We start from the raw sequence: 27,601 nt of genomic DNA, 5'->3' as shown, positions 1-27,601 counted from the left end.
CATACTACATTATTTTTGTTTTCACTGGATACCAGGCAAGAAAAGCCTTTCAGGAGTTTAAAGGGTATCTTCAAATGTGTCATAGATAAATTTCAAATGCCAGTTTTCATCCCCTGGGTAAAAGAACTCCAGTGTTCCTATACAGGTGCATGCCCAAATTTTACTACCTGTGCTCCTGCAAGATTCATTGGCACAAAGGGGTGCATCATGGGGCTACTCCTAAGTATTTGAACACAGATATTCAAGGCTGGATAAAAGGGTTGCAGCCTGAGGTCCTGGGAATACAGGAGAAGTAGTAAGCAAATGCTAACAATGAAGTAAAAATCACATCGTGTGCATAAATGCAGCATTCTTCGAAAGATACAAAGTTGTTTCTCAGCTGGACCTAAGCCCCTAAGAAGCACTACTAAGAAAGCTGTATTATATATTGCAAATTAAGAGAACATTAAGAGAGACTGCATATGAGACAAGGTGGAAACCAGCTGGCCTAGCAGTAGGTAATCAAATGGAAACGGAAAAAACAGCTTAGCTGAAAGAAGTCTAGGTAAATTTCAGTTCAGCAAAGATGCAGAAATCTTAATATCCTGTTAAAAACTCAAAATCCAGCAAGCAAGTTCATTATATTGCTTCTATTGCTGCTGCTGGAATAGGAAGGGGCATGGGTTGGACAAGAAGCATGACTTGCTTATGGTGAGCACCCATTACTTTAGAGGAGGAAAGTTTGTGTATAATTCTGAGAACATTAGTTACATGTAAATTTAGAGAGCCAGAAGAAGGCAGCCATCTGACCCATTATCTGCAACTAAGTGCCACCTTTGCTATAATATTTATGTTTTTCCTTTTTATTACCTGTATTCTTCAGAGTGATGAATGGGAAACTTCACTACAATTTTACTGCCTTGGATAACCTTATGGATCGCCTGTGGGAAAATAAGCTAATTCCAGGTGAGGGCAGCTCCCTACCTCCACAACGTGCTACATCTGTTTGCCTATGTTGTGCAATCATCAGAGAATTCTTAGCTTTGCCAAAGCTGATTTTGATAAAAATCCATTCTTCTCCTTTTTGCCTTTACCTTATATCCATATAAACACAAAGTGTGAGCAAAACACATTTACAACAATTAAGACAACATGAATAGTTTCACATTGCTTTCAACAACAGTTAGAGATGTATAAATTCGGAAATTACATTAACATGTACCTAAAAGGGCCAGTGAAGCATCTACTCAAAGGTATAGTTTCCACTGAATTTTGGCAAATATCCAGGTTCCCTCTGAGACCTGAATTTATGATGGTAAGTATTAGTATTGATTACTGTAGTCATTGACAAGTAACAAGTTTGAGCAACCTCAAATCTGAAATATTCCCGGTGGGAACATGTTAAAACAGGAAAGCCCATTTAATGATGCTTCTTCATTAACAAGTTTGTTACAGATAATGCAATAATCCCTTTGTTAATCAAAAGTCAATACCATTCACAAAAAAAGAAAACCAATCTTTGATGCCTTTTTTAGGATTTGAATTGATGGGGAATCCATCAGGATATTTTTTTGATTTTGAAGATAAAGAACAGGTAGTAAGGTGGAGAAACTTAATTACACTTCTGGCCAACAGATACATAGGTAAGTTTTGAAAAAAGCCCTTTTATTTGTTCTGTTGTAATCCCTTCTAACTACCTCAAAAAGTTCTGTGTATTGTGATCAATTTCAAGACCCTAGATGTCAGCACAGAACTGGAAAAACGGCATGCCGGAGCAGACAGTGGGATAATAGCTAGTTTTTTTGCTGATCTGTGACTAACATCCTGAATGAGTAGTGTGTTCTGGGTAGCACATTTGGCCTGCCTCTGAGGACTGACTTTTTAACTTTGTTATGTTGTTGTGGTTGTAAACCACCAGCTTGCACTAGGACATGGTAATCTGAATACTTCCCACATGCCAGCTTCAAATATCTCTAATGAGACAGAAGCTGCAACCTGCATTAAGGCGAGGTGAGTTCCCTAACCACAAGGCTGTAATGCACATCACCTCCCTCTCATCTTTCATCTTTTTCAAATATTGCTGTGCTTCATCAAAAATGAGAGATCATTTTGAAACTACCAACACCACATTTCCCTCATTATTAAAAAAGGTAATATATATACCCTGTTATAGCTCTGGGTGCTATTGGATTGTCTGGATCAGTGAGTTAGTAACTGATAGGATTGTCTGAATATGTAGCTCACTAGTAAATGAGGCCTTCTGCAGATAGGTATGGATTGGAACATGTTGCTAAATGGAATTTTGAAACATGGAATGAACCAGACCACCATGACTTCGACAATGTCTCTATGACAGTGAAAGGTAAGCATGTTTTGGAGCACTTACTAGTGTAGTAAAGCGAGACAGGTATGTTGGGTGGGTGGAGGGTTGACAGTGGGAAAGGAGAGATGCTGGCAAAGAAATACGGTAGATAAGAAAGATAAGGAATGTGAAAGTTATATCTAGTCTGTTTTGCTAAGGTCATGTTGCTGATTGATAACACTTTGTTCCCTGCTTGGACATCAGTATAAATACAGGGATAGCAGAACAGGGAAAACAGAAGAGAAGTTACACGAAGAAGATGCAGTTCATTATTTCAATATAAAGTAAGGTTACTGGGGTTAAGTGGGTAAAGGGTGCAAAACTGTTCGTTGATAGATGCATGCTTCGGGAACTTGTCCTCACAAGACCTTTGGAAGAACCTTGTGAATGCAGCTGAGGTTGGATGTCTTCTCATGCTGTCAGTGTATAGGGAAGGGTAGCCTCAGTTTGTGAGGTTCTGCCAATAAATGCAATAATAGAGTTATGACATCTCCCAGTAGTTTTAGATCAAAACTCTGTTTTGAGTTATCGTCTTTGATACATGCATCTGCTCGGACTTCAGGGTTTCTCAACTATTATGATGCCTGCTCAGAAGGATTAAGAGCAGCCAGTCCTCTACTAAAATTTGGAGGGCCTGGGGATTCCTTCCACCCCTTACCAAAGTCACCCATATGCTGGAGTCTTCTGGGTCATTGCTACAATGGAACCAACTTCTTCACAGGGGAAACTGGTGTAAGGCTGGACTACATCTCTCTCCATAAGAAGGTCAGCCCAAGATTTGAATTTAAGGCTATTTTGTTAATCAGCTCAATCCAAGTTACATTTTATTCTGATTTATGAAGTTGATTTCCAGATGAGTGTCCAGCCTGTAGCAGGAAGCATGGCTACCTATTCTAATGAAACTTTGAAGATGTTCAGTTGCAAGACTTGAACTCAAAGGAAATTTGCCTTTGCCTAATTCCCAGGGGGAAACAACTCCTCTACCTCTTTTCCATTTTATATTCTAGGAGGAACAGCACATGCTGTAGTGGATTAAGTAAAAATACTAATACTGTCTGACCCATGGCTCTTTAGGGACCCCATAAACAAGATTTTAGAATATGTTGATGTTTATGTGTTTACTACTGTTTTCTCACTTCCACTAAGGAGGTATGAAATATTGTTGCAGGGAGGTGGGAGTTCTCTCTACATCTTGCAACAAGAAATAGAAGCAGTTGAACAAATTCAGAAGCTGTTCCCAAATTTTGCTTCTATTGCCATATACAATGATGAAGCAGATCCAATGGTTGGATGGTCCATTCCACAGCTGTGGCGAGCTGATGTGACCTATGCAGCTATGGTTGTAAAGGTAAGTGTTTATTGACAGTCTTGTCACAGTAGGGTCTCCTGATGGGTTAATGCATTTACAAAAGTAGACTGACAGTCAATTTTTAAGCAGCTACTCAGAATAATAGATCCAACAAAAGGACAGCTCACTATTGATACAGCTGGGGTTTCCCTTAGTAGTCTGGTTTCAGTAGCTTTATTTAGTTTGTATTCGTTTTCTTTATCTTCCCTTTCAAAAAAAACCAAACAACTGAGGGCTAGCATTCCATGTGCTGGATAATGTGTCATATATTGTATACAGCCCCCCAATTAGATCCACCTGCTAAGACTATACCCACACATCTTCTCTCCATGTAATACTACTGCTATCATCTCACTACTGCTAGCTGTCACCTGACTTATGTGAGACATTATTTCCCAGCTCCTTCATAAGTTTATCTCATCAAGAGACAGCAGGTACAATTAATAAGTCCATTGAGCTCTCTGCATAAGCCCATTCTTTGGTTTTGGATAATGACTGTACATGTGGTGTTATTGATTACTGTTAGTAATGATGACTGTTGCATCAGAAAAGCAGAAGAAGAGAATGGTCAGCATTCCTGCCCCTGCAAAAATTGTAGCCTGGCACCAGAGCAAGCACAACTGTTTCCCCTGCATAGCAATAGTTCCCACTGCAGGCCTGTTGCTTTGTGAGCCACTACCTTACACAGCATCCAAAGTCCAAGTACTCCTGTGCAAAGTAGTAATTCCCAAACCTGGGAGCATGTATGTCACCCAGAAACAAGATACGTCTTATCAGCTGCTCCTGTGGAGACAGAGGCTCCCAGTTTGTTTAGGCTGCGTACAAGAGCAGTCTTCTTCAAAGCAACAAGTTACTGACTGTATTGCAGTGAGTTTGTGAGAGCAAACAACAGTGTTTATAATGACTTGACAATATGAAGGGATTAAAAAACCCACATCCAATGGAAAATTAGCACCTGGGTGGATGGGATCTGGAGCCCTGTGTTCCTTCAGGGGTACAATTATGAGACCTTTTCAGTTGTCAGCCTTCTGAAGTTCTATTTGATTCTGATACTTTGGCACAGTCTGGTAAACAGAGAGCTTGGGACTGCTGACATTTTGCAGGGAAGCAGCATAGCAACCAGTGAAATGTCAGAACTAATTCTGTGTTAGCACCAAGCGGGTAAAGTGACTCATTGAGTTACAAGAATCCAGGACCAGCTCCCAGACATACGTATAATGGTTGCAAAGTAACTCCAGAATTGAATAAGCGTTTAGACTTAATTCAGATGGTAAATCTGGATTACTAATTTAATATTCAAGACAGAGGAACATGGTTTGTAGTGCAGTAGCCAAGGAAATGTATTCATAATTTATGCAGAGTACTAGTGGATACTTCAGATTTTCCAGTGATTAATGTATCACCTAATGAGTATTTTCTCCAAGAGTTGTGAGGAACAGTTTAGTTCTTCAAACTTTTCTAAATGGTAGAGTGGCAGCTCTTTTCAATATGCTGAAAAAAATTAAAAGAAACAACAACATTGTGTGTTTGTTAGATTTTCTCCACGGTGAAGTTCTCTATGACTTCGCAGGTAATCATCCAGCATCAAAATCTGCTCATTTCCAAAGCCAACAACAGCATCAACTACACACTGCTGAGTAATGACAATGCCTTCTTGAGCTACTACCCCCATCACTTCACACAGCGGACTCTGACAGCCCGTTTTCAGATGAACAATACAAAGCCACCTCATGTCCAGATGGTGCGGAAACCAGTGCTGACTGTCATGGGGTTGCTGGCCCTGCTAGGTATAGTAACCACTGATTAAAGAGCATATCAATAACCTTTTCTGCCTAGAAGCTTCCTGCCTAAGAGAGATTATTCCAGCCATTTCACTACTGACAAAAGCAGGATTTCTCCTACCCTTTGTTTACCAGCTGTGTTAAGAAAATGAAAATTCATTTCCTCTGAGAGATTCATAGCTCAGGAGATGTTCCTGACAGTCTGTTATCCGTTTGATTTATTTTACTGCTTTGTTTAGACCCTGTGCATGCCAACCACTCCTTTTTTGTTCACTGGTACTTCCCTCTTGTGGCATCTCATCAGGCTGCAAATGTCTTTAAAAATTCCTACAGCTGGAAGACCCATAGAGCATGCTAAAGGAAGATCCTAATCACTGTTACATGCTTATTGTCGCTAGCTGAACTGCTAAGCATAAGAACTGCTGTAGTATGTGCATGCTCTGCTGTTGTAAAAGAAGCCTGACTGAATGCTATACATGGTAAAATAAGCTAGAAGATAACTCAACTTATAGATCCCCATGTTTTGACCATTCCTCTATCAGAAGATGATATAGGACTGACTAGCAGTGATGCTTACAGTGTTGTCACATTTTTTAAAGGAGAGAAACAGATTTTTGCAGAAGTGAACAACAGTGAAGGCGAAAACACTGAAAATGGTACAATTGGTGTCTTGGCATCTGTACACACCCCAATTGAGATGCAGCCCTCAGACAGTTGGCAAGCTGCTCTGCTGATGTATTCAAGTGAAGATAACAGAACTTCATCCAACATCAGCACCATCACGGTGAATGCCACCCACTTCCCCAAACTTAAAGGTAGCCAAACATTAAGTAGTCACCTCACATAATTTATCTTTAGGATAGAACATCTGTTGAAACATTTCTGCGGAGTTGCTTTCATTGCATGAGTGAGTTTCATTTGCTGTCTTTCTTCTGGACACTCCCAGATTTTCTGTGATACGATGCTGCTTTTCTAGGAAATGTTTTTTCTGAATGCCTGCACTTTCACCCTGTCTTTAATGGCAGCTCTAAGTGCTACCTTTTTGGGAAGTTACTAACCTCAGTGTCCTTGGCTGTATATTGCCAAGCAACAATTTTCTTACTGGGATGACTCCGAGACAGCCAACATGACCTCATGATTACATAGCTGATGCAGTTGTCAAACAAATGTGTGCAGCATCTGTGCGAAAAATAAGAGGGTTTCAGTTCTGGTTATGAAAGTAAGAGTTTGAAATTTAAACTTGGCAAACATGAATTGTAGAGCCTTGTAAGAGTGCTAGCCTCATGGCTTTCCTGTGGAAGTCAGGCTCTGAAGTGCTGATATCACTTTTGAGCAAGTAGACGTAAACAACTTCTGCTGAATTTATTCTTGTTAATCTTTAAATCCAAGTAGAGTTTACTTACTTTCATTTGTGTTTCTAAAGAGCTGGTGTATGTAACATATTACCTGGATAACAACCAAACCAATCCCTACCTGAAGTGGAAAAACCTGGGAAGCCCTGACTTTCCTTTTCCAGAACAGTTCCAGCAAATAAGGGATGCTGAGGTATGACCATGTGTTTGCCTGAAGTGTGGCATGGCTAAAGTGCTTGTGAATTGGTTAACTACAGCTAGAGAGACAAGAAATAAGCTCAAGTAGTCAAAATTTTCTTATCTCACTGTCATCTTACATACATATAAAAATGCACTTGCAGGCATGCAGAGAAATGTAGCTGATACACAACTGATACCTTTGCATTTATGTTATACAAGAGTCTAAATGTAGATCACCAGCTTCTTTGCTACTGGCCTACCCTTAACTAAGGAGATGGAGTTGCTCCAGAGCAAGTTCCACCTTCTCTCTGAAACTTCAATAAGCTTTGAGACCCTTTCTGTTCTGTCTCACCAAATAAGTCACATGGCCCGGTGTATATTAAAGAAGGGCCATATTGCTGCATTAGAGAGTTGAAATGAACCCCATTCAATAACAGAAAACAAAATACCAAACAGCTCTCTGAGGTGGAAACTACCCAGTGCAAGTTCAGAAGACACATCTCCCAGGGGCTCACAGGTAGGCCTGCAGTTTACCTTCGTCCTTACCAGTTCTGAATGCACCCCAGAGGAGACTGAGGAATAAGTCCTTTGTGAGGACTTCTCTCCTCTCTAATGAGAAAAGCCATGGCCAGATTACTTACTGTATCTGAGAATATGTGAGCACTCTGTCACTTCAGCTCCCTCTCCTGTAGTCTCCTTATGCATTCAGATCCACAGGTTAAAATAAAGGAGACCACCTCTATCACCTTAGGGGCTTACAGACAGTAACTGCCTTCTGAATTTAGTGTGCAGTACTGTGTCTTCTCTTCCCAGTCACCATAACCCACTATTGCTAAGGCCTGTGAGATACTACAGGAGCCATCAGCTCTTCCTTCAACAGGGCAGCAGCAAGGTTTTAGATACTCTTGGCCATCTGGTGAAATCTCATCCTCAGAGACCAGCTGAGGGGGCTGTTGTAGCTAGCAATAGCTTTCACTGCACACTGGGAGTCCACAGCTAAGAGACAAGGGTGTGGTTTGTAAAGATCGCTAGCCTGAAAGAAACCATCCATGGGAAGTTATTAAAAATGACAGGTTGCACCTAAAGGGCATTTGTGATCAGCCCAGTCTGAGAGATGGACAAACCCTCTTGCTTCCTGAAGACCTGGAAAACAGGCAAGACAGAAAAGCCTCTCAGCTTGAAGAACTTTGATGGCTGTAAGCCATTTACCAGCACCAACACTACTGGAAATTTACAGTCCCAAAGTAAACACACAGTCACTTCACAGTGATGTAACAGTTGGTCTTCAGGTGCTGTACTGAAAGACTGTTCATAACGCTTCTCTTTGGCTCAACAGGACCCGGTGGCAACAGGCCCATTCCCATTTCCTGAAGATGGCATCCTGACACTGAAGCAAGACCTTCCCATTCCCTCAGTCTTTCTGATCCACATCTGTGCAAGACCCAGATCTTTTCCTGGTCAAGTATGTGTTGTATTCTACTGTCAGACTCACCAAATTAGTAACTGTGTCCTGCTTTAAGTCTCACTGTGAAGAGCTAGACTAGTATTTGGACCTATTACATGATAAAGGTACCATCTAAGACTTAGTAAATAAACAATTCTTCTCTCCTTTGATGAGAAGGCTCTCCAAGCGTAATTCAAGATAAAGCATTCCACAGCAAGTAATAGGAGCCATTGCTGAGATGAATACAAGTTTATCCTCGATGGGGAAATAACAATGCAGTACTGGAAAGGGCAGTATCTTTTTTAAAATCACACGTACTACCAGGCTTGACAGTAGCCCTCCAGTTAGTAACTGATAGCTGAAAATAAAATGGAATCGTGGCTGCCATAGATTAGACATCCGTATCTGCTCATTTAGTCCTGCCCATGTTCATAGTGGTACCCAGAGCCTCTGAAGGTCCTCTGCAAGGTTGACAGGTTGGAGACATAGGCTACAAAGCTATGGAGCCAGAAATTCTGTTTTTTCCCTTAGTTTCTATGGAAAGAATCAAGGCAAGTAATTAATAAGGAAGGATGCACACAGAAGTCTGTCCTGGCTGCTTCGTTTGTAAAGTTTTCTTACATGGACCTGTGTCTTTGGACAGGTGACCGGTGTTCGTTTGATCCCTCTCACAAAAGGGCAGGTCATTGTGTTGTGGGACGATGGTTGTGTAAATTCAAAGTAAGTAGCATTCAAAATAAAATTGATATAACTGAGTTACCAGCACATTTCTCCCTAAGTTGCCACCAGTCCTACAAAGTGAAACGAGTGCACAAATTAATGACTGCTTGCTCTTTGAGAGATGCTATGGTGCATTTGTCTGACAAAATGAACCGTAGAACCTACATGGAGTAACTTGACAGCAACCCTGACTAATTTGCAGTCCGAGCAAGGGAATCTGCCTGTTGCTCACCAGCATCCAATGGCATTTTTCACAGAATCACAGGGTTGAAAGGGACCTCTGGAGATCTTCTAGTCTAACCCACTGCTAAAGCAGGTTCACTTAGAGCGTGTTGCACAGAGTCATATCCAGGCAGATTTTGAATATCCTCAGAAAAGAAGACTCCACAGCCTGTCTAGGCAGCCTGTTCCAGTGCTCTGTCACCCTCAAGTGAAGAAGTTCTTCCTCATATTCAGATGGAACTTCCTGTGTTGCAGTTTTTGCCCATTGTCCCTTGTCTGATCACTTGGCATCACTGAAAAGAGCCTGGCCCCATCTTCCTGACACTCAGCCTTCAGATATTTGTAGACATTGATAAGATCCCCTCGCAGTTTTCTCTTCTCCAGGCTAAACAGGCCCAGCTGTCTCAGCCTTTCCTCGTAAAGGAGATGCTCCAGTCCCCACTGCAGCCCTCTGGTGGACCCTCTCCAGCAGTTCCCTGTCTCTCTCGAACTGGGGAGCCCAGCACTGGACACAGCACTCCCGATGTGGCCTCACCAGGGCAGAGCAAGGGGGAGGATCACCTCCCTCTGCCTGCTGGCCGCGGTCCTCCTAATGCCCCCCAGGATTCCGCTGGCCTTCTTGGCCACCAGGGCACAGCGCTGGCTCATTGGCAACTTGCTGTCCACCAGCACTCCCAGGTCCTTCCCCGCAGAGCTGCCTTCCAGCAGGTCACCCCCAGCCTGTACTGGTGCGTGGGGTTGTCCCTCCTCAGGTGCAGGACCTTAACCTGCCTTTGTTGAGCTTTATTAGGTTCCTCTCTGCCCAACTCTCTGGCCTGTCCATGTCATCCTGAATGGCATTGCAGCCTTCTGGTGTATTTTTGAGGGACTTGCCTTAAGCACAGCAGACAGGAGCATCTATGTTAAAAGTTACATTAGCAGCAGGTGCCTAGGAGGAATGTTGTACATCCCTATAAGGGATGTGAACTCAAAGAGAAAACCTCCAGTTCCTTGCTCCAGCAAGCTGTACTAGACTGGAAGCCCTCTGTAGGTGAACTGTCAGAGGCATTCCAGTGTATGTCCAGTTTCCTGCAGGAAGCACAGAATTAGTTCCTTTTCAAACCAGTCTCCCTAGACTCTTCAACCTTGATAACCCTGTTTTGAGAGTAAAAGATGCATAACGTTTTGTGATGTTGCAAGTACCTAGCTATAGCAAGTCAGTCTGGGTGTTGTTCTGTGGGCTGTTGGAGCTGTGGTTCTTCGTGGTAATGACAATTCATGCCAGTCCCGCATTTGGTAGGAATGAGTCAACTGAGTATTTCCTGGTTTTGGCCTTCTTTGTTGAAATGGCCCTGACATTAAGATTTGATTGCTTGATGCATTATCGGTTGTATTTAATGAGCTGTCTTTTTTTTTTTTTTTTCTAGATGTATAAAGACATTTGAAGTGGAGTTCTCACCAGATGGAAAAGCGTACCAGCGGATTAATGCCAAAGACACAATATTCACTCTCTGGGTCTACAGTCCAGGTACATGTATTATGTAATCCGTCATGTTAATAGTGCCACTCATGAATGTGTGAAATATCATTTAGTAACTACTGAAGGCACATAGCTTGCTAGTGACATACACTCCATCACAAATAAGAGCACGTCCTTTTAGGACCATGTTCTTGGTGAAAGCCTTATTCTCAAGGACAAACACTAATTGACAAGTAGTCATGGGGACATTGTTAGTTGTATTGTCGTGAGTAAATTCCCTGTCACAGAAACCAAGGTCACCCAGCTGCAGGCCTGGCAAGCTGCCTGAGAGGCCACACAGCACTTTGTCTCTATTCGTAGCTGGTATAGAAGCATGCAAAAATAAGAACAAAAAAAAAATTGCTCCATGTGACCAGACCTTGGTGTTGTGCTCTTGGTGGTAGACTCACAGCAAGGCAAGTCTGAGGTTTGGGCTCAGTCCCACATGTATTGGCCATGCCTTTGCCTAAATTTGTGCAGTGTTTTTGGGGTGGGGCAGTAGGAGCAAACTGCCTTAGTAACACTTGTTCTGTACTGCTGAGCCTTGAGGTATTAGACTGCCTAAGGATACGGCATCAACACAGAAATAAGTGGGAGGTCATGTCCACCTTTCATGGAGTGGTTGGTTGCCTGGCATTTATTATGTTCTGAGCTGCTCCAAGGGAAGGCTGCAATTTTGTTTTCGTCATGGCTACCTGTCCCTGTTTCCGTATGTTTTTTATGGCTTGGCAATCTTAAACTAGTGAGAAGCTCCCTTACAAGAGCAGAAGAGGTGCTCCTGTAGGACAGTTAGTCCTGGCTGTCTGAACACCTAGCCGAGAAACCACTCCTCTCTGCTGTTTCTTAGAGCTTTCTTTTTAGCCCTGATTAGCTGCCTAAGTTTTAGATGTTTCACATTAGAGGGTAGTGAATTTCATCTTTGACAACGGGCAAAGCTTCTCCCAGAGCCTGTGGTCATTTCTCCTCAAGTACAGCCTAGTTGCAACAGAAACATAGCCAGATGAAAAATACTGAAAGAAGGTAGTGATGTTTTCTTTGGGTATTTTTTTGTTGGTCTGGGGGCTTTGTTAACAAAGTGTGGTTTAATCCACAATGTGACTGTCCAGCAAGTGTTACTAATAAGCACTGATCAGAGCTGTGTGAAACACAGACAGACCTTGCCTCAAAGTTACTCTAATAAGAGCAATTCAGAGAGGTTTTTGCCAAGAAAAAATGAGCCCATCTTAGCCTGAGAAAGGCTAAGCATCAGCAGTGGGTGCATGATAATATTCAGAGCTCCTATTGCAATGTAAAGGCTACACAGGTAAGCAAAGACTGTAAATCATGGCTAGGGCAAATCGCTGAAATTAGGATTCATTATCATCTCGTGCTGTACATCTGAAGAACCTACCAGATTTAACTGTTTGTTTCTAAAACAAAAAAAAGACTGCTTGAAAAAATCTCACATCTCAGCAGCCTTTGTTGCTAGGTACTTCCTTTTCATTCACTATTGCTATCATTCTTTAAAAAAATAAAATTAATAGATTACAAAAAAACATTTATATTGCTTGTGAGGTTAAAGACTGCTAATGAAGGCTGTGTCCTTTGAACTGGATCAAGGATGAAAACCAGCAGAGCCACAGAACATTAGTTCACATACCTTTGGAGCAACTGGTGTTGCTTCCTGAGATGAGCAGAGGGCTTTCAGTCAGCCTTTATGCTTCTTGTTCTGCTTCTTTGTTGATTCTGTCCCCACATAACCTGTTCCAAAGGCACAATTCAGGCAGAAAAGTAAGTCAGAAAAAAGGAAATTACTAGTTGTGGGTTGCAGAAGATGTCATATCCTTCTTCCAAAGGGACGGCTGGGACAGCAGTCCTCTAGCTGTACTTGCAGATCCTAATGAGGAGAGGAAAGGTCCTTGGTGCAACAAAGAAAAAAAGCCAGTACTTGGCCCTGAGTAATTTATAATCAGTTTTAGTTAGACAGGCACAGGTACACTTACACAGGGTGCAGAATTGATTTCACCACTTCTCCAGCCCATTCCACAAACCTACATTTTATAGGAGTAGTGCCTGCTCCACATACTGCAAGCACCACAGGCGTCAGCCTTTCACAGTGACCATTTCTAACCTTTTCATTTGCAGGAAGGTCAGTCTCCGGCTTTTACAGAGTGCGTGCCATTGACTACTGGGGGAAGGCAGGCCCGTCTTCCCTTCCTGTGGAGTATGTTGAAGCTTTCAAGTGACCCTGAAGAGTGGTGCCTGGCTTGGTGACTGAGTGGTGTATGCTTCCAGCAAATGATAACTCCCCAGAAAAATAAACTCCTCCCAGGCTGAGGAGGGAGTATGGAAAGGACCTGATGAAGCAGGTTAGGAATGCAAGTTAGAGGCAACTGCCCCTGTTAACTCTTCAGAGCTCAAAAAACAAACAGCCACCACTGGCAACCCAACTGGTACAATTGTAAGAGGCTGCCGTAGGACTGGGATTCAGCTTCATAACTACGAATTGTGGGAATATTATTCCCTATATACACTGAGGTAATGGCCAGGAAACCAAAGATTTATGGAGGTCACAAACTGCAGCAGGAACGGGACCATCAGTTCACGGTACAGGTGAGGATGGCAGTGAAGCACAAGGAGGACCTGTCTGAGAGTGAACTGCCTGCCTCAGGCGCCAGGCTGTCTTGATGTAATAGTTTGATGGAGAAGTGCACAGCAACCAGATGCATCCAGAGCATGAAGTGAAGGATCCCTGCTTCCCTGCTGGTTAGTTACACATGCTCCAGTGGCTTATTTCAGAGCACTTGTCATGTCTTCAGATGTATGAGGTTCTTTACCCTCTCACAGAGGGTTTTGCACCCAGCTCTCTGCATTTGTGGCTGTTGGATGCCAGAGCTATTCTCTTCATGCAGGCAGAGGAAGGGGTAGCAGCTCATCTTCAGAGGGGAAGAAGACACAGGAGGCTCTAGCCTCCAGACTTCCCTGCCTTTTCTGCTTTCTGCTTTTGCCCAAGTCACCTCTTTGCACTGTGGCCGTCAGCTGCTGGTTCTTTGTGGTGGCAGCTCTGACCCTGAAAACCCCTTTCTCTCCATTGCGGTCACCTAGCCTGGCCTTCTACTGCACTTGCAGCTAATGTCTCTCTCAGCACACCTACCCTCTCAGACTGTCAGTGAGCTGAGGCTTGGCTTTAGGTGGCCAGGAGAAAGCTGAAATGCTTGTTAGAGCCTTTTGTGTTTTTCATATTATGAGACCATATTCTTGAATATAACAGGGCTGCTATTGACAGCCAGTTAGGAAGTCAGTGAAGAACAATTTGAGCTTCTGTGCTTTGCAGAGCGTATCACAAGTGTGTGATAGCCCCAGATCATGCTACAGGGCACCTCTGGCAGTCCTTGGAGCTGCCAGAAACTTTTATGTAACAGCAAAGTTCCCTGACATTGCAGGGGTGTTTTTTAATTCTCCTCTTTTCACAACTGACACAGTTTGAACTGTGCCTTTAAAATGCTTGTAGAGGGAGGCATAATGCCAGTGAAAACAACTGGTGTGTTTTCCGTAAGAGAAGCAACTTTGTCGCACAAACAAATCCCCTACTGCTTTCTTTGCTGACATCAGCTATCTCACCAACGTAACAACAAAGACTGCATATTTGATGAAACATTCAGGCCTCAGACAAAAAAACCCAAGCTTGGGCAGTAGGAGAGAGCTGAACTACCTCAGATGGCCTCACTTTTACAGCACAGAAAGAAACATATATGCAAAGTCAGTACATGTGAGACAAGACCTCATATCTCCTTACCTTGTGCTTCCTTATTCATGTGCTTGTGCTGGAAGTTAGCCTTAAAAGATTCATTTTATTGCAGAATTCAGACAAAATAGCTCTTGCGTCACTGAAGTTTGAATAAGGAGCACTTTGTTACCTCCTAATCTGCCAATTCCTTGCCCATAAAGGCTTGTGCAGAACAGAAAATGGCTATTGGAACCTACTTAATAACTTTCTCAGTTTCAGAAAAGTTAGTGAGAAGTTCTACTTGGATGGAGATAGAAAAAATACATTTCAAGTATGTTATAACTGTCCCTAAGTGAAGAACCAGAAACGCAGTTAAATAAAATAGCAGTTAAGACATATTGTTTTGCCAGTATGAAGTGGAACCACATAAAAAATGACTTTTAGAAATGTTCAAATGTAGGTCCTTAAGAGATTTTAGTACATCTGAAGCAAGGGAAGATACAGCACCTAGAGTGGACAGTTTACCCTGTTAGGCTGTCCTATTAGAGTAGCCAAATTTTCCCACACTGGCAATTGAATATAGCAGTCTTTATCAAACCAAGGACCATGCAGTAGTTACAGGTCTGTGAAAAAGACTGAAGCATAGCTGTTATGAAGAGTTTTGATTTTGCCATGCAGTGATGTAACAGAAAATGTATAGGTGTGCAAATCATGAAAAATGGAAGACCAAAAATCACTGCTCCGCTTTATTTAGCCGACAAACTCAAATTATACCTCACATAGTGAGGTCAGTAATGGCATATATGAGGCAAATCTTGCAAAGCTGATGACTCCTTGTGGAGTGTTTGGCTTTTGCAAAGAAGCAGAACAGAGAATGGCAGTTCTCTTACTCATTCACTGTATTGAAGTCTGGCCCTATGGCAAGTGATTTCCTTTAGGGCAAGTTACCACCTTTTAGAAGATTTTAGGGGGAGAGTTCTGATGGCCCAGGGTTTCTGCTTCTCAGCGGTGACAGACATGAGACTTGCAGCTGCCTCTTCAGAGTGGTTTGTAATTCTCATGCTTACTTCTTTTGCCTTATTAAAAAGCAGGGAAGAGCGCTGTGTTCTTTAAAGTTTTAAGGTAAAATTTCATACATTACTATCTTGCTTATTGAAGCAACAAAAAAAGGAGAAATTTTACATGCAAGGGCAGAGCTTAACATGTTGTAGATGCAAGTAAAATTGAGTTTCTTAGGGGCAAGTCCAGCCACTTTGAAAATCTGTCACTAGGTCCCTGTTCTAGGGCTTTTAGATTAAACATCATTCCATATGTGGAAGGCACGGTAATTTTTCAGGTATTTTCCTGGCAGTGGCAAATACTCATGGAAAGCAGAGCTGACCAAAAATGATGCACTGTCTGTTCAGAAACAAGTTTTGAATATTCAGTAAGATATTTTTTTTCTTCTTCTTTACTGCTTTGGTATAAACTTATGCCTTTAAGCAATAAGCAAGTCTCAACAATTGTAGCAGAGATGAATTCGGTATTTCCAGGTTTGAATTTATTTCTAACAAAGTTTAGAAGTTTCGGGCTGCCCTTGTCTTTATTGTAATTTCATGTCTACAGAAAAACGCTATTTAATACTCGAAACTTGAGTTTTATTTAGCCATCTGTCACTGACTCTGTCTAATAGGGCTTCCAAAATTGCATGGTTAACTCTGCCGTCTTCTCCATTACTGGGTAGTCATCAGCTCCCCCTCACAGTCTCATTTTTCAGAAGTACCAGAGGTGCATAGCACTGAGTGGGAGTAGCAGCTGCTTAGTAGTTCTGTACCATCAGAACCAAAGTAAGACTGCAGAGCACTTGGGTATGTCTCTTGCTGGCCATAAATCCAAATAGGAAAATTTAACTGCAACTGCACAATGAGATTTTTTGCCTGGTCTTTAAGCAAAAGCATCTGAGGCTGTGTAACAGTTTTGCAATTGTTTGTTAAAATGAATGCTAGGGAAGAACCTTTCAAAGGATAGCTTTATATTGTCTAATTGTGTATATACTATATTAATTACTATCTTTTGTGCTACCCAATAAAACCAGGTTTTAATCTTTCACGTGAACCCTCTAAAACCAGGATGTGATCACTGTGTTCTGAAAAATTCTCAAAACTCTCGTGTCAACAACTTAATCTTGGGAAGTAAAGCCTGTTCTCAAGGTATAAAAGATAACTTGATTGGTACAAGTTCCAGTATTACACAAAAGTGAAGCATGAAGGGAGTGTGACCGTAAGCAATTTCAAGGCTGAAGTAGGAGCTTGAGTTGCTGCAGTTACCACAGCCCAGGGAAAAGTGGTCTAACACAACATGGTATTGGACTGAACATGGACAATGTGGACTGGACATATCTCAGGACTTGCAGTGTCCTTGCTGGGAGGAGGTTCACTGGTGTGTGAAGGACAATATCTTTGCAGGGTTCCTCCTGCTGTTGCACAGTTGTAGCCTTTCTGCCAGCACTAAAGGACCTTCTGAGGATAAAACAACAGTCCTTTTCATTTGTAAACAGCTTTTTCTTTTTTCTTGTTAGTGGAAAGTTTGTGCAGGACAGAGATTATGACTTGTGACCTATACACACAGTTAAACCCAGGAATAATAGACTGGTTCTCATCAGCCAGTTCAACTGCAGACCGAAGTGTGTCTGCCTCTAGACATACCCCAGATATTTTATGTTTAACTCAATGGAATAACAGGAGAAGTGTAAATCGGACAGCTGCCTGCCCTACCCTACCTCATCTTTAGCATTTTCTGCAGTCAGTGGAGAGGAGTGGATATCAGCTAACTCCCATCTGTTTATTAATTCACGAGATTTGTATGATGAGGGTCTGCATGTGGTCCTGATGGGACCATGTTCCCACAATTCCTGCAAGTACAAAGCAGATGCCAAGGGCATGTGTAAATCCATGGTATATTCTCCCAGAATCACCGCTATCCTACAAACCTAAAGGCACAACCTTGTGTGGCAGAGGAGGGAATTCACTGCCTAGCTCATCTGGACAGACTATATCAAGCACAATAAGGATGCACTTGGTCCTGCATGTAGATCTTTCTCCCGTCTGCTCTGGTCATACAGTTATTATAATGATAGACATGAAAAATTCCACTTCTCTAGGACGGGTAATACTGGTCTGAATGTCCTGGCCAAAGGCCAGGCTCCTTCAGTTAAGGTCTGGCGTTGTCTGATCACCTGCGATGCAAGTCCCAAGTTCACCAATCTCCACCCCAATACTTCCTTATGGGAGAGGCGGGCAAGTGGTGAACACTCAGTCAATGCACTGACCTTGCACTTAGTCCAGCACAAAAGGCTGATATTTTTTCAGCACTCAGTAGTCTGTATCTGTGTGATTTTTTGTTTGTACTGCCTGCTGCTGCTCTTCAGTTTCTGTCCTTAGCTTTAGATGGTAGTTCACCATCTTGTTCCCCATCAGGGTAACTTTCCCTAGACCACAAGAGCAAGGAACACTTTTTTTTTTTATGCTGGCTGAGATTCTTAGGAGTCCTGCCTGGAAATCCTGGGAAACGCAAGCTTGAGAGACTTCTCTGCATATCTGGGGTAAGGCCTCCGGCCTTGGAGAAGAGTCTTCAGTCACTGATTTTTATGTGCCTTCCAAGAGAGGCAGTAGATAATCGTTGGATGCTGTTGATTGTGTATGCATCTTGCAGAAGCTGTTTTGTAGTGCAGTGCTCTGAAGGTCTTCACTCGATGTCAGCCTTGTGCCACATACCTTTTGAAAGCCTCAGGAGTGGGGGCTGTTCAGCTTGGTCTTCCCTCTGTGCTTGGTAATCATGACTTGTAAAAATGAGTGTTGCTGACAAATTGCAGGGTTCAGCAGGTTGCTGGGGGTGTTCTGGACTGGTAGTTTTGTTCATAGGAAACATTCGAAGTGAACGTGCTTTTACTAAGGGCAGTGGGAGATACATATAAACAATGCTGACTTGGGTACTTTTTCTACATGGAATTATCTAGATACTATTCTTTTGGTTCCCTCTATGTGTGAAATTCTTGGCCATAAAACCTATCAGTTCTGTATTTTTCAGTTCTGTACCTCAGATACTGGAGGCTGGATTACAAAGGCAGTGGGGAGTAGATTACTGCTTATGCCGTTAGAAATGGAAGTAACTGCTCATTTAAAGCAATGTCCTGGTGTTACTGACAGGAACATCTGCTTTATTGCATTTGTGATTCAGGTGCTAGTTAGAAATACTCTGTGCAGACTTTGGAGTATTCCCGTGTACCAGAAATAACCATATTACCAGGCAGCAAGGATCACACTATCAGCCTCATCTCAGGTTGTTGTTCAAAAGGATTTCGTAGCTTCAGAATTTAAATAGAAATGTTCGTGGGAGAGCTACATTGTGTATGCCAGGGCCCTGCAGGCACCCACAGCCCTTCGTTGCTTTGTGCAGCCTCACCTGGGACCGCCACCCCCATACTGCTTGTATGCAGACCCCTTGGGACCCCTCTGTGGTCCACAAACCCTTTTCAGCTCAGCCTGGGCCTCTGCCCCCTGGGAGCCTTGCCGGAGGTAGCTCTGCCTCTGACCCACTCTCCAGTCCTGTCTCTGGCCGAAGACACCACGCAGGCACGCCTGTGCCCTGTCCTGTGCCTTGCTGCCCTCGCTCTCTGGTTGGACTTCCCAGGCAAACCCCAGGCCTGTCCTGTCCCTGTGCACTTGTCTGACAATCAGCACTGTCAAGGGGCCTGTCCCTGTCACCACTGCTGCCCTGCTTCCCCTGCTTGGTGCTGGGGAGGGACAGAGCCCTCCCTGCCTGTGCTGGGGCCACCCCCAGCTGCTGCCTCACCTCCCCTCGGCAAGCAGCCCCACTCTTCCTGCTCCTCAAGAGCACAGCGGGTAACAAAAAACAGTTCCAGAGGTGTGTTTTTAAAAAACATTTATTGACAAATGCCACATTAGGTATCCCCTTGAAAATCCAAATATCAGTACTGTATTGCACACAGTTTACAAAAACACTAACATTTTCATGTGTTTTTCAGGAAAAACACACTAGTCCATACTATGATTTTATTTTTTTTATTAGCTGAGTGGCAACTTCTAGGAGGTCTGGTTTCTGTGCTTAAGGATAGGATCAGAAGTGTACTTTTAGCAGGCCCCTGGAAAGAAAGAAAAGCAAACTTTAGTCCCAGTAAGTAATTTGCAAAGAGCTCTAACAATCTTTCAGTCTTCAGTGAAGCTGTAGCTACAGCCTTCCTAGGGTACTTCTGAATCACAGTACAAGATTAGAGTGGGGGTTGCAAAAGCTGCTGTTTGCATTGCTCTGTGTCTGTTGGCATGGCATTTGCGCAGCCTTTGGTAATCCCAGCTAGCCATCAGTTTGCAGCTAGGTCAGCACCTAGACATGAGCTCACAAACCAGCTGCCCTCCCTCTGATACAGTAAGCAATGTGGAAGGCATGGGGCAGGGGTGCCCATACCAGGCCCATAAACTCGGATGATGCCAGCACCTGGCACCTGCTCTGTAGTGGACTCGTTCACACAATGGTGTGCTGTTCAGAAGGTTTTAGCTGCTAATTCTTGTCCAGAAGTGCAGCAACACGTGTGTTACTGTGGCAATCCCCCAGTCCAGGTCCCCATGCCTGGGCTGGGAAGGGGCCAGTGTCCAGGCAAGGCAGTGGGTAGGTGAAGGGTGTTGGCACTCAGCTGCCAAGAAAGAGGAGTTTCTGCCTCCAGCATATCCCTCAAAAATTATCTGCCTATCTTGTGGACTAGCACAGGAGCTATAGATCATCTGCCATGCCTCCCCAAAAAAAGTTATCTCAAAATAGGCTTTGGACATGTTCTGTCTGCATCTATGTGGCACAACTGCTGACTCCCACTGCCAGCAGACACAGTCAGAACCACTGCTCAGAGCCCCTCGTCTCTGCTACTCAGGCCACCCAGGACACAAATCACGGTGGAGCTAAGAGCGAGGGTGCTTCTTCTTGGAGGCAGCTTATCCTCCCTTCCTGAAGGACAGTACACAGACATAAGGTAAGATGCTGTTACCCAGATGGCCAAGACAAGCATTTCTAAGTGCAGAAACACCAGGTTGTTACACCCGTCCATACCCTATCTATTACAGTAACAGAGCTGATCTTCCTTTCGTAGTGTGCCAGTTTCAGCACAGAGGATTCCTATAAGGGCAAACTTAAGGTCTCCCTTGTATGGGTTTCCCTTTGCAACTATTTTCCTATTAGATAGAATTTTTTTTTAAAGTTGCTAAAAGACTACAACTTAGTTCGCTGTGGTTCTTGTTGTATTTACAGCAAATGTTATCACCTACCCTACAAGCTGCTAGCGCAGCCATATCAGTGAGTTTGCTAATTAGCCCGAAGTACCTGACTGAAGCACTGGCTGGAACTGGCCAGACATGCATATTTCTTCCTGCTTCTGACGGACAATGCGCTGGATGGCTGGGGGGAGGCCACGGGGGTTGCGTGAAAAGATCAGGGAGTAGCCATCGTCACAGGAGCCATCCTCCTTTAGACTGCGGCAGGCATAGGTAATGGCATAGTTATCGTAGTCAGTATCAATCACCCAGTAGTTGTCCCCTGAAACATCAGAACACAATTGTTTGTCACAGCAGGCAAAACAAAGCAGAGGTGGACATAGTCATCCCACAGGTAGACACTTCACTTCAGCACATGGCAGAGATAGCATCCCAAAGTATGTGAAGTCATCTCCCACATCCATCTTATGCCCACACCATGAAGTGAAGAACTGGGACAAGCATGGGGCATCCTGAGGCTGTGTTACTCCCCACGATGCTCAGTACATTTTCACCTTTGGTTTCTTAGGCAAGAAGTATTAGGAGGACTAGGACTTTCCAGGTTTTCAATGACAAAAAATGGCTTGATTTTTCTCGCTCAAGCATGGTGGGTGGAGCATACAGATTAAATTTTGGCTGTACAGATTACATTTCCTATAGAAGAAGCTTCAGTTAAAAAAAAAACATTCCTCCTGTTTTCCAGGCTCACTCAACTAAGTGCATTTTGGTGTGGCTTATCTGCCTGTACTAAATGAATGTACTTCTTTCTTATGCATTAGCAGGCCAAGCACAGCCCGACTCCACAGCTGGAGTCCCACAGCTGTGGGAGACTGGCACGAAGTATGGGATGTGAAGGCTGCGTAAGTGAGGTTCAGCATGAGCAGTTTCTACAAGGGGGACTTCAGTTAAGAGCTCCATTTTGTTGAGTCCAGCTATGTCTGTCTGAGGAGAACTGCGTCTTGCTGCTGGAATGCAGATGTGGGTCTGGGTCCACATGTCACCTCCCATTAGTTATGAGGAGTACAAGGATGACTGGCCCTCAGCACCTCTGTAATGCCCACTGCAGGGCCCAGGAAATACTGCCTCCCTAGGTGCAGCGCCCCACTTGGCTGTATAAAATCTGTGTAGCCCATTGTCTCTAAGCTGCATATGCCCTGTTAACATATATGGTGTGTAGGTGGGGTGTCTAGGGAGTCTCTGTACCCTGCCCCTTCTGTGGAGATAAAAAGCATTTCTTGGTTAAAGCGTCCTCTCAAAAAAGGATGCTTTGTCTCCACTTGAAGCAATCTAAACTCAACTGTTTTTCCTGCTCGTACACTGAAACACACAAATCTGGGCAGCTCTGAGCTATTGACCAGCACTGGGGGGCTGGAGCAGTTCACTTACCACCGCTGGAGAGGTAGCTGGCCAGGCCCTGGTAGGTCATGTACATTTTTGCTGGAGTGGTTGGGTCAGGTACTGTATACTGAGCAGCCATGTCAGCACAGATCACCCAGAACCTGCAATGAGATCCATGAGACTGAAGGTAAAACCTTGTGCCCTCTGAGCTTTGAATGGGTGTCCCTCACTCAGGGCTCAGGCAAGAACCAGGCTACAGTTCAGCTGAGCATTGGGTATGGCCTTTCTTAATGCAAAGTCGCTGTTTGTTGTTAAGTAAGCAAATCTGTGACACCCTCCCCACCACTGGCAGTGCACTGCTGGTGTCTGGTCCGTCTGGTCTCTGCCCTGCTGTACAACTACGCCGCTGCAGCTGGGGCAGTGCCCTGACCCTCCTTCAGCTCAGCAGGCTTTTTACCACCCATTTCTGTACAAGCAGATAGCTACCAAGCAAAATGATGGACATTGTTTCTTGGCTCCCTGCTAGCAGTTTGCAGAGTGAGCTGACCTGCATTTGGGCTCTTTTGCTGTGTCCCCAGGCAGAGGCAGGGACTTGGCTCTCCTCTCTCTAACCCTTCCTAGCTCTGTTGCCACAGGGATGTCTGTTACAAGCACAAAAATAATTACAGACACTTTGCTGTCCAAGCTAGTTAAAGGACTTTATACAGGCTGTGGGAACCCAGTAGGTGCCCAGACAGCCTGTCTTCATTGTCCATTTCTTCTAATGTCCTTCTCTGGTTGGCATCTGTTTGCTTTGAATACCACCTGCGTCTTAGCACACTTTGTCAAGCATTACTTGGATTTGTGAAACAATGGAAGGTCCTTCACTCCCTTCATTGCACAGGCTGCACTTCCCCTTTACTCTGCTGTTGTAGAAATAAATTCCCAGCAGCCTTGAGACCCCAGTTGGTTTCCGGAGGGTCTTTTCAGGAATCTTCCCACCCACATTGCATAGTGTGCCTGCAAAGCTTCATTTGCCCCATTCCAAAATATCCTGGAGTGCTCTGCTCTAAGACTTACAAGGTTCATAGTCACCTGCTCTACTCTACTGTTCATGCAGTTAGACAGTTTTTGGTAGTTAATGCACAGCAGGACTAGGGCTGGTCTGTGGAAGCCCCAGGTTTTCTTTTCTACACGCAGAAAGCTGTTTGGTCCCCTTAAGTGCTGTAATTCCTTATAGTAACCGTGACCAACTGGCAAAACTCTTAAGCATCCTTCCATCTGTCTGTTCAGGCATTGCAATGGCATCGAAGAGTTAACTACGTTTTCCTCAGAAGTCTGTCCAACAATGTGTGGAAAGATCTGTGAAAGTAATGCTCACTTACACTCCTTCCCCTGAACCACTCAGTGAAATAAGATTGCTCCTGCCCTCACAGCCCCACAGACTTTGCTAGCTCCTCTCACCTGGTTGCAGTTCATTTACCTGATCACTCCATAATTCAAGATTTGACTTTATAATTTACTTTATGCAGTAGTTTTGTGATGGACCCATACCAGAGACAGGCTGAGAAGTAATCCAGGACTCAGAAGTGTCTAACCTCTGGCTTTGAATGTGTTACCTTGATTGAGCTTCCCTTTCTGGTGGAGACAACAGGTTGTGTTGTGTGCTCAGGATAGATCACCTATTGTAGTACCTCATGGCAGCAGCTAGAGCTTAAAGTCAGGAGAGCTCACCCAAAAAGCTTCACTCGGCCTTTGGAAGATGCTGTCATTGTGCCATCTTCCTCCACAGTGTATTCAGCAGAGATGTTGTCCTGAAGGAAAAGGCCTTCTGGATCCTTCTTGGCCAGGGCATACCATTTCCCTGCATACTGACATGAAATACTGTTAGTATCTGGATTAATCACCATGGCAAGATTAGCACAAAAGCATTTCTGTAAACATGATGCCCTTCTGGCTACCCATTTCCTGGCCTATGGAGACAGTCTTCGTTCAGGTGGGTGTGTAGCACACACCTCTGCACTGCTGAGTGCTTGTACTCATTGTCATGTGGAATGTTCCTGTCACAGTGACCCCACACCAGAAGCTTCTCCCATCCTGAGATGCCTGCTGGGAGTCAGATAGTTCTTCCCTGTTTCAGTCCTCTGCTTTTCTGTGGAAGCTGCCGTCAGTGATACTGAACTGCAGCCACAAAGACCTTAGCAAGCTGCTGGAGACATTTTGTGGCTGCCGGGGGCCACAATCTCCAATGGTGACAAGGGTCTACCCAGGGAAACAGAAGGCGATGGCTCTGTGAACTACGAAGAGGAAAGAGCGTGCTGGGGAAGCTAGCAGCAGGAGGAGGTGAAATGAGGTTAGGGGAAGGAAAATGTCTAGGAAAAAATGAGTCCCTGAAAATGTACAAGCAGTATCTAGTAAAATGAAAACAAGACCTAAACAGGTGACTGACAGACAGGAAGGCCCTCAAAAAATAATATTAGTAGTAGAAGTATTGAGGAAAGCAGAACCTAGCTGTGTTAAATTTGATTCTTCATTGAAGCTAATGAGATCTGTTTGGCAAGCTATACGGTGAAGTCTAAAACAGAGTCCATAATTCTCAAATACAGGAGCCTGAGAAAATCTTTGCCTTTATAAAACTGGGATATTCCCAAAGATCTCTCCAGACATGGGTTTGTTTCCAGCAAAGCCAATTTTGTATAGAGGAAGTGCTGGTGCCAGCCCAGCTGCAGCTGGAGGGGATGTTTGCTGAGGGATGGTGGCAATCTGGCACACCTGTCTGGACCTTTTCATCACCGAGATAGCCCTGATTTCCTTCTCAGAGGCAGGCAGATTAAATGCTGTGTCTAAGCAAGAGTGAGTCTGTGTTCAGGATACCCAGCTAGGTGAATTTTCACTTGGCTATGACTCCCAAGAATGGCTGGTGGTGGATGCAAGTCCCCTAGGGCATGTGTTTGGGCTTTCTGATGGGGATCTAAATTGTTTCATTCTTGGGACCACTCAAAGCTGAAGTCTGTACTGAGCTTTGAGCTAGCAGAAGGTGACATCCTACAGAATCACATCCATGACTTTCAAGGCCTGTTTTACCATAATGCTCAGAAGGTTAATCACTAGTGAGAAAAGCAAACTCCAGGAACAGTGTCTGAGAGACAGAATACAAAAGGACTTAACCTCTTACTGACGAACCTCTTTAGTTAACACAACCCATAACCTGGAAAGACAGTTTATATGTGAAGCTTCTTCACATATACTGCTGAAGTAGCCATAATTACCCTTTTTGGATCAAAATTGTCTTTCACAGAGAAAGACTCCACTGCACAGGTCTGAGCTAGGCTGTATTCAACAGTGGAGAAGATCGAGGCCAGGAAAACATAGTGTGTGTATTTCATTCTGCAAGAAAAAAGCAAACATGGAGTTTTATTTAATGCAGTAGACATGGGTAGCCTGCATTGCGTGCCTACAGATACATTCCCCTCATTTTAAGACTAGTTTCATGCTGAGTAGATTATAAATCCTCCACTGAAAAACCACTGGGTCATTGTGGTTCCCAAACCCAGCCAAAACTGAGCACTGATGGGCATTACTTTGCAATAGTATTTTGCTTGCCAGTAGGAGTATTTTGGCTCATTATATTTTTACATTATAAATCAAGCCTGACTGTATAAGGTTCGTAAGAACTGATAAAATTTTGATTTTTTTTTAAATTTTTGTTTTCACAAGAAGAATAATATTCTGATGAACTCTGGTAAAGCACTGTAGGTTGTAAGGATATTGTTCCCAATTATTTCATGGTGAGTGTCCACTTTGCTTTCAAGCCAGCAAAACTGTGTTCTTTAAGACCAGTTCTCATGACCAAAACAGGCTCTTCCTAGCTGCCTACTTTAATAGGAAAGTATGTCTTGATATTGTCTGCCCTCAGACCATTCTCTCGACAAACACGATAAATAATATTCAGTTCCTAGAGGCTTGATCTGCCATGGCAGCACAGCCACCAGATGGCCATGGCTTTATTTGTCCCCTTGGGTATCCCAGCATATTTGTTTCTCCCACTTCAGGAAGAAAGCACCTGCATTGACCATTCTTGCAGAGCATTTGACTCTGAATACCTGTTCTGATGCCAAGAAAAAACACAGTTACCTGAAATTTGCCTACAGCATCCAAGCTGAACTACTAACCCAGAAGTTCTAAACACCCAAGTAGCTATTCTATTCCTAGCTGCTGCAGTGCAAGCTGCACTTCCCTGCTGTAAGAGATGCTAATCTGGTCTGCCTCTGCTGAAGAGAGACCTACCTGTTGGGTTAGAGATGCTGGAGATTCCTGAGACTTCTTTGCTTCAGTCTTCGGGCTGCAGTCAGCAGAAGAGTCTTGTGTCAGTTGCCCTCCAGCTGCCTTTAAATAATGGATCTGCAAAGTCACTAATTGGTTATTTTTGCTCGTGTGCCTGAATAAAACACTTAATCTTGGATAATCCATTATGTAAAAACCAACTGTAATCCTCACACTGGTGGGTCTAACTGCTATACTAATACAAACACAGCTTTTACATCATGGAAAAAGCTGCCCAGAAAGCTAATAAGTCTACTGATGTGATTGTATCACACCTTTGTCTCACTGAAGTCTTTCTGCTTCTAACACGTGTTAGGAGAATAAGCACAGAGCATTAACCAGAGAAACGCATGGACTATACATACCTCTCTGCATAGGCACGTGTTCATATTTGATAATGTGCATGGGTTGGATATATAATAAGTTCTTCCAATATCTGCATCATCAAAATAAGGTGATTCTTGCAAGAGCAGGAAACATTGCCTTCAAGTTCACATTAAAGTCTCAGAGTCCCTACTTCTCCTGTGCACTGAAAGATCTTTATACACATTATTCCCAGTTCATCTTATCAACATTTCCAGTTACATGAATGCTATAGCTCTGTCCTTTCCAAGATGTTCTTCCTAGAAGACCTCCATGGGAATGCAATAAAGCACAAAAAGATGAAAAGGCAGAAATGGCTAGAAAAACATTTTTGGTAGCAAACCATGCCTGCTGTTTTTACAGTTTCCCCAAGTGCCCAAAGAATTCCCACAACTACAAAGGCTGCCCATGTATTCTTTCTAGCCACTTTCACCTGGGAGATTTAAGACTTCACACATTCATCTAGGAGTTACCAGCACTAGCAGTTACTTCTCCCATTGGGCTTCCGGGTGCTGAAGAGCCTTGGACATACCTATTAGAGACAACTGTGTAGTTCCTACAGAGTAAGCCCAGGGAGTCCTGAACCTCCTGGTACTCATCCAACAACCTGGACATTTCAGAGTAATGCTAGAACCTTCTGGATGTGTTGGTCTTGCTGCAGTGACTTGCAGTCACTTGCCCAGGAATTCCTCAACAGAAGCACACAACCTTGC

At 43.7% G+C, this 27,601-nt stretch overlaps 2 protein-coding genes across 6 annotated transcripts in view; one reads left to right on the top strand and one right to left on the bottom strand.

Annotated features, from left to right (window-relative positions):
• Nucleotides 1–16,699, top strand: part of IDUA (alpha-L-iduronidase) — a 48,112-nt gene extending 31,413 nt beyond the window's left edge. For 2 of the 5 annotated variants that reach the window (XM_037372811.1, XM_037372810.1), the window contains exons 3-14: nt 863–945; nt 1,515–1,622; nt 2,246–2,341; nt 2,904–3,106; nt 3,510–3,689; nt 5,260–5,476; nt 6,070–6,285; nt 6,894–7,015; nt 8,339–8,464; nt 9,090–9,166; nt 10,795–10,895; nt 13,011–16,699. In XM_037372811.1, the coding sequence (XP_037228708.1) occupies nt 863–945; nt 1,515–1,622; nt 2,246–2,341; nt 2,904–3,106; nt 3,510–3,689; nt 5,260–5,476; nt 6,070–6,285; nt 6,894–7,015; nt 8,339–8,464; nt 9,090–9,166; nt 10,795–10,895; nt 13,011–13,111 (1,630 nt within the window). In that variant the 3' untranslated portion in view covers nt 13,112–16,699. The remainder of the gene's footprint in view (nt 1–862; nt 946–1,514; nt 1,623–2,245; nt 2,342–2,903; nt 3,107–3,509; nt 3,690–5,259; nt 5,477–6,069; nt 6,286–6,893; nt 7,016–8,338; nt 8,465–9,089; nt 9,167–10,794; nt 10,896–13,010) is intronic. The other 3 variants (XM_037372812.1, XR_005101825.1, XM_037372813.1) reach the window with 3 other exon arrangements.
• Nucleotides 16,700–19,504: 2,805 nt separating this feature from the next.
• Nucleotides 19,505–26,621, bottom strand: LOC119141070 (purpurin). Its single transcript, XM_037372815.1, has 6 exons — nt 26,490–26,621; nt 25,472–25,589; nt 23,937–24,073; nt 22,272–22,384; nt 20,956–21,168; nt 19,505–19,732 (listed from the first exon to the last, which is right to left on the bottom strand). Exons 2-6 carry the CDS (start codon nt 25,586–25,588, stop codon nt 19,722–19,724), a joined length of 591 nt encoding a protein of 196 aa, XP_037228712.1. The 5' UTR covers nt 25,589; nt 26,490–26,621; the 3' UTR covers nt 19,505–19,721.
• Nucleotides 26,622–27,601: the final 980 nt, after the last annotated feature.

Source organism: Falco rusticolus, chromosome Z, assembly GCF_015220075.1.
Source record: "Falco rusticolus isolate bFalRus1 chromosome Z, bFalRus1.pri, whole genome shotgun sequence".
Lineage (NCBI taxonomy): Eukaryota > Metazoa > Chordata > Aves > Falconiformes > Falconidae > Falco > Falco rusticolus.
This window is presented reverse-complemented; position numbering and strand designations above follow the sequence as displayed.

What these genes read in the sequence shown, in the direction of transcription:
- LOC119141070 (XM_037372815.1), bottom strand. Translation starts at nt 25,588, where the DNA reads ATGAAATACACACACTATGTTTTCCTGGCCTCGATCTTCTCCACTGTT. An exon ending in GGCCGAGTGAAGCTTTTTGG is followed by an intron (nt 22,385 to 23,936) that starts GTGAGCTCTCCT and finishes ATCTCATTGCAG; the next exon opens with GTTCTGGGTGATCTGTGCTG. An exon ending in CAGCTACCTCTCCAGCGGTG is followed by an intron (nt 21,169 to 22,271) that starts GTAAGTGAACTG and finishes CTGATGTTTCAG; the next exon opens with GGGACAACTACTGGGTGATT.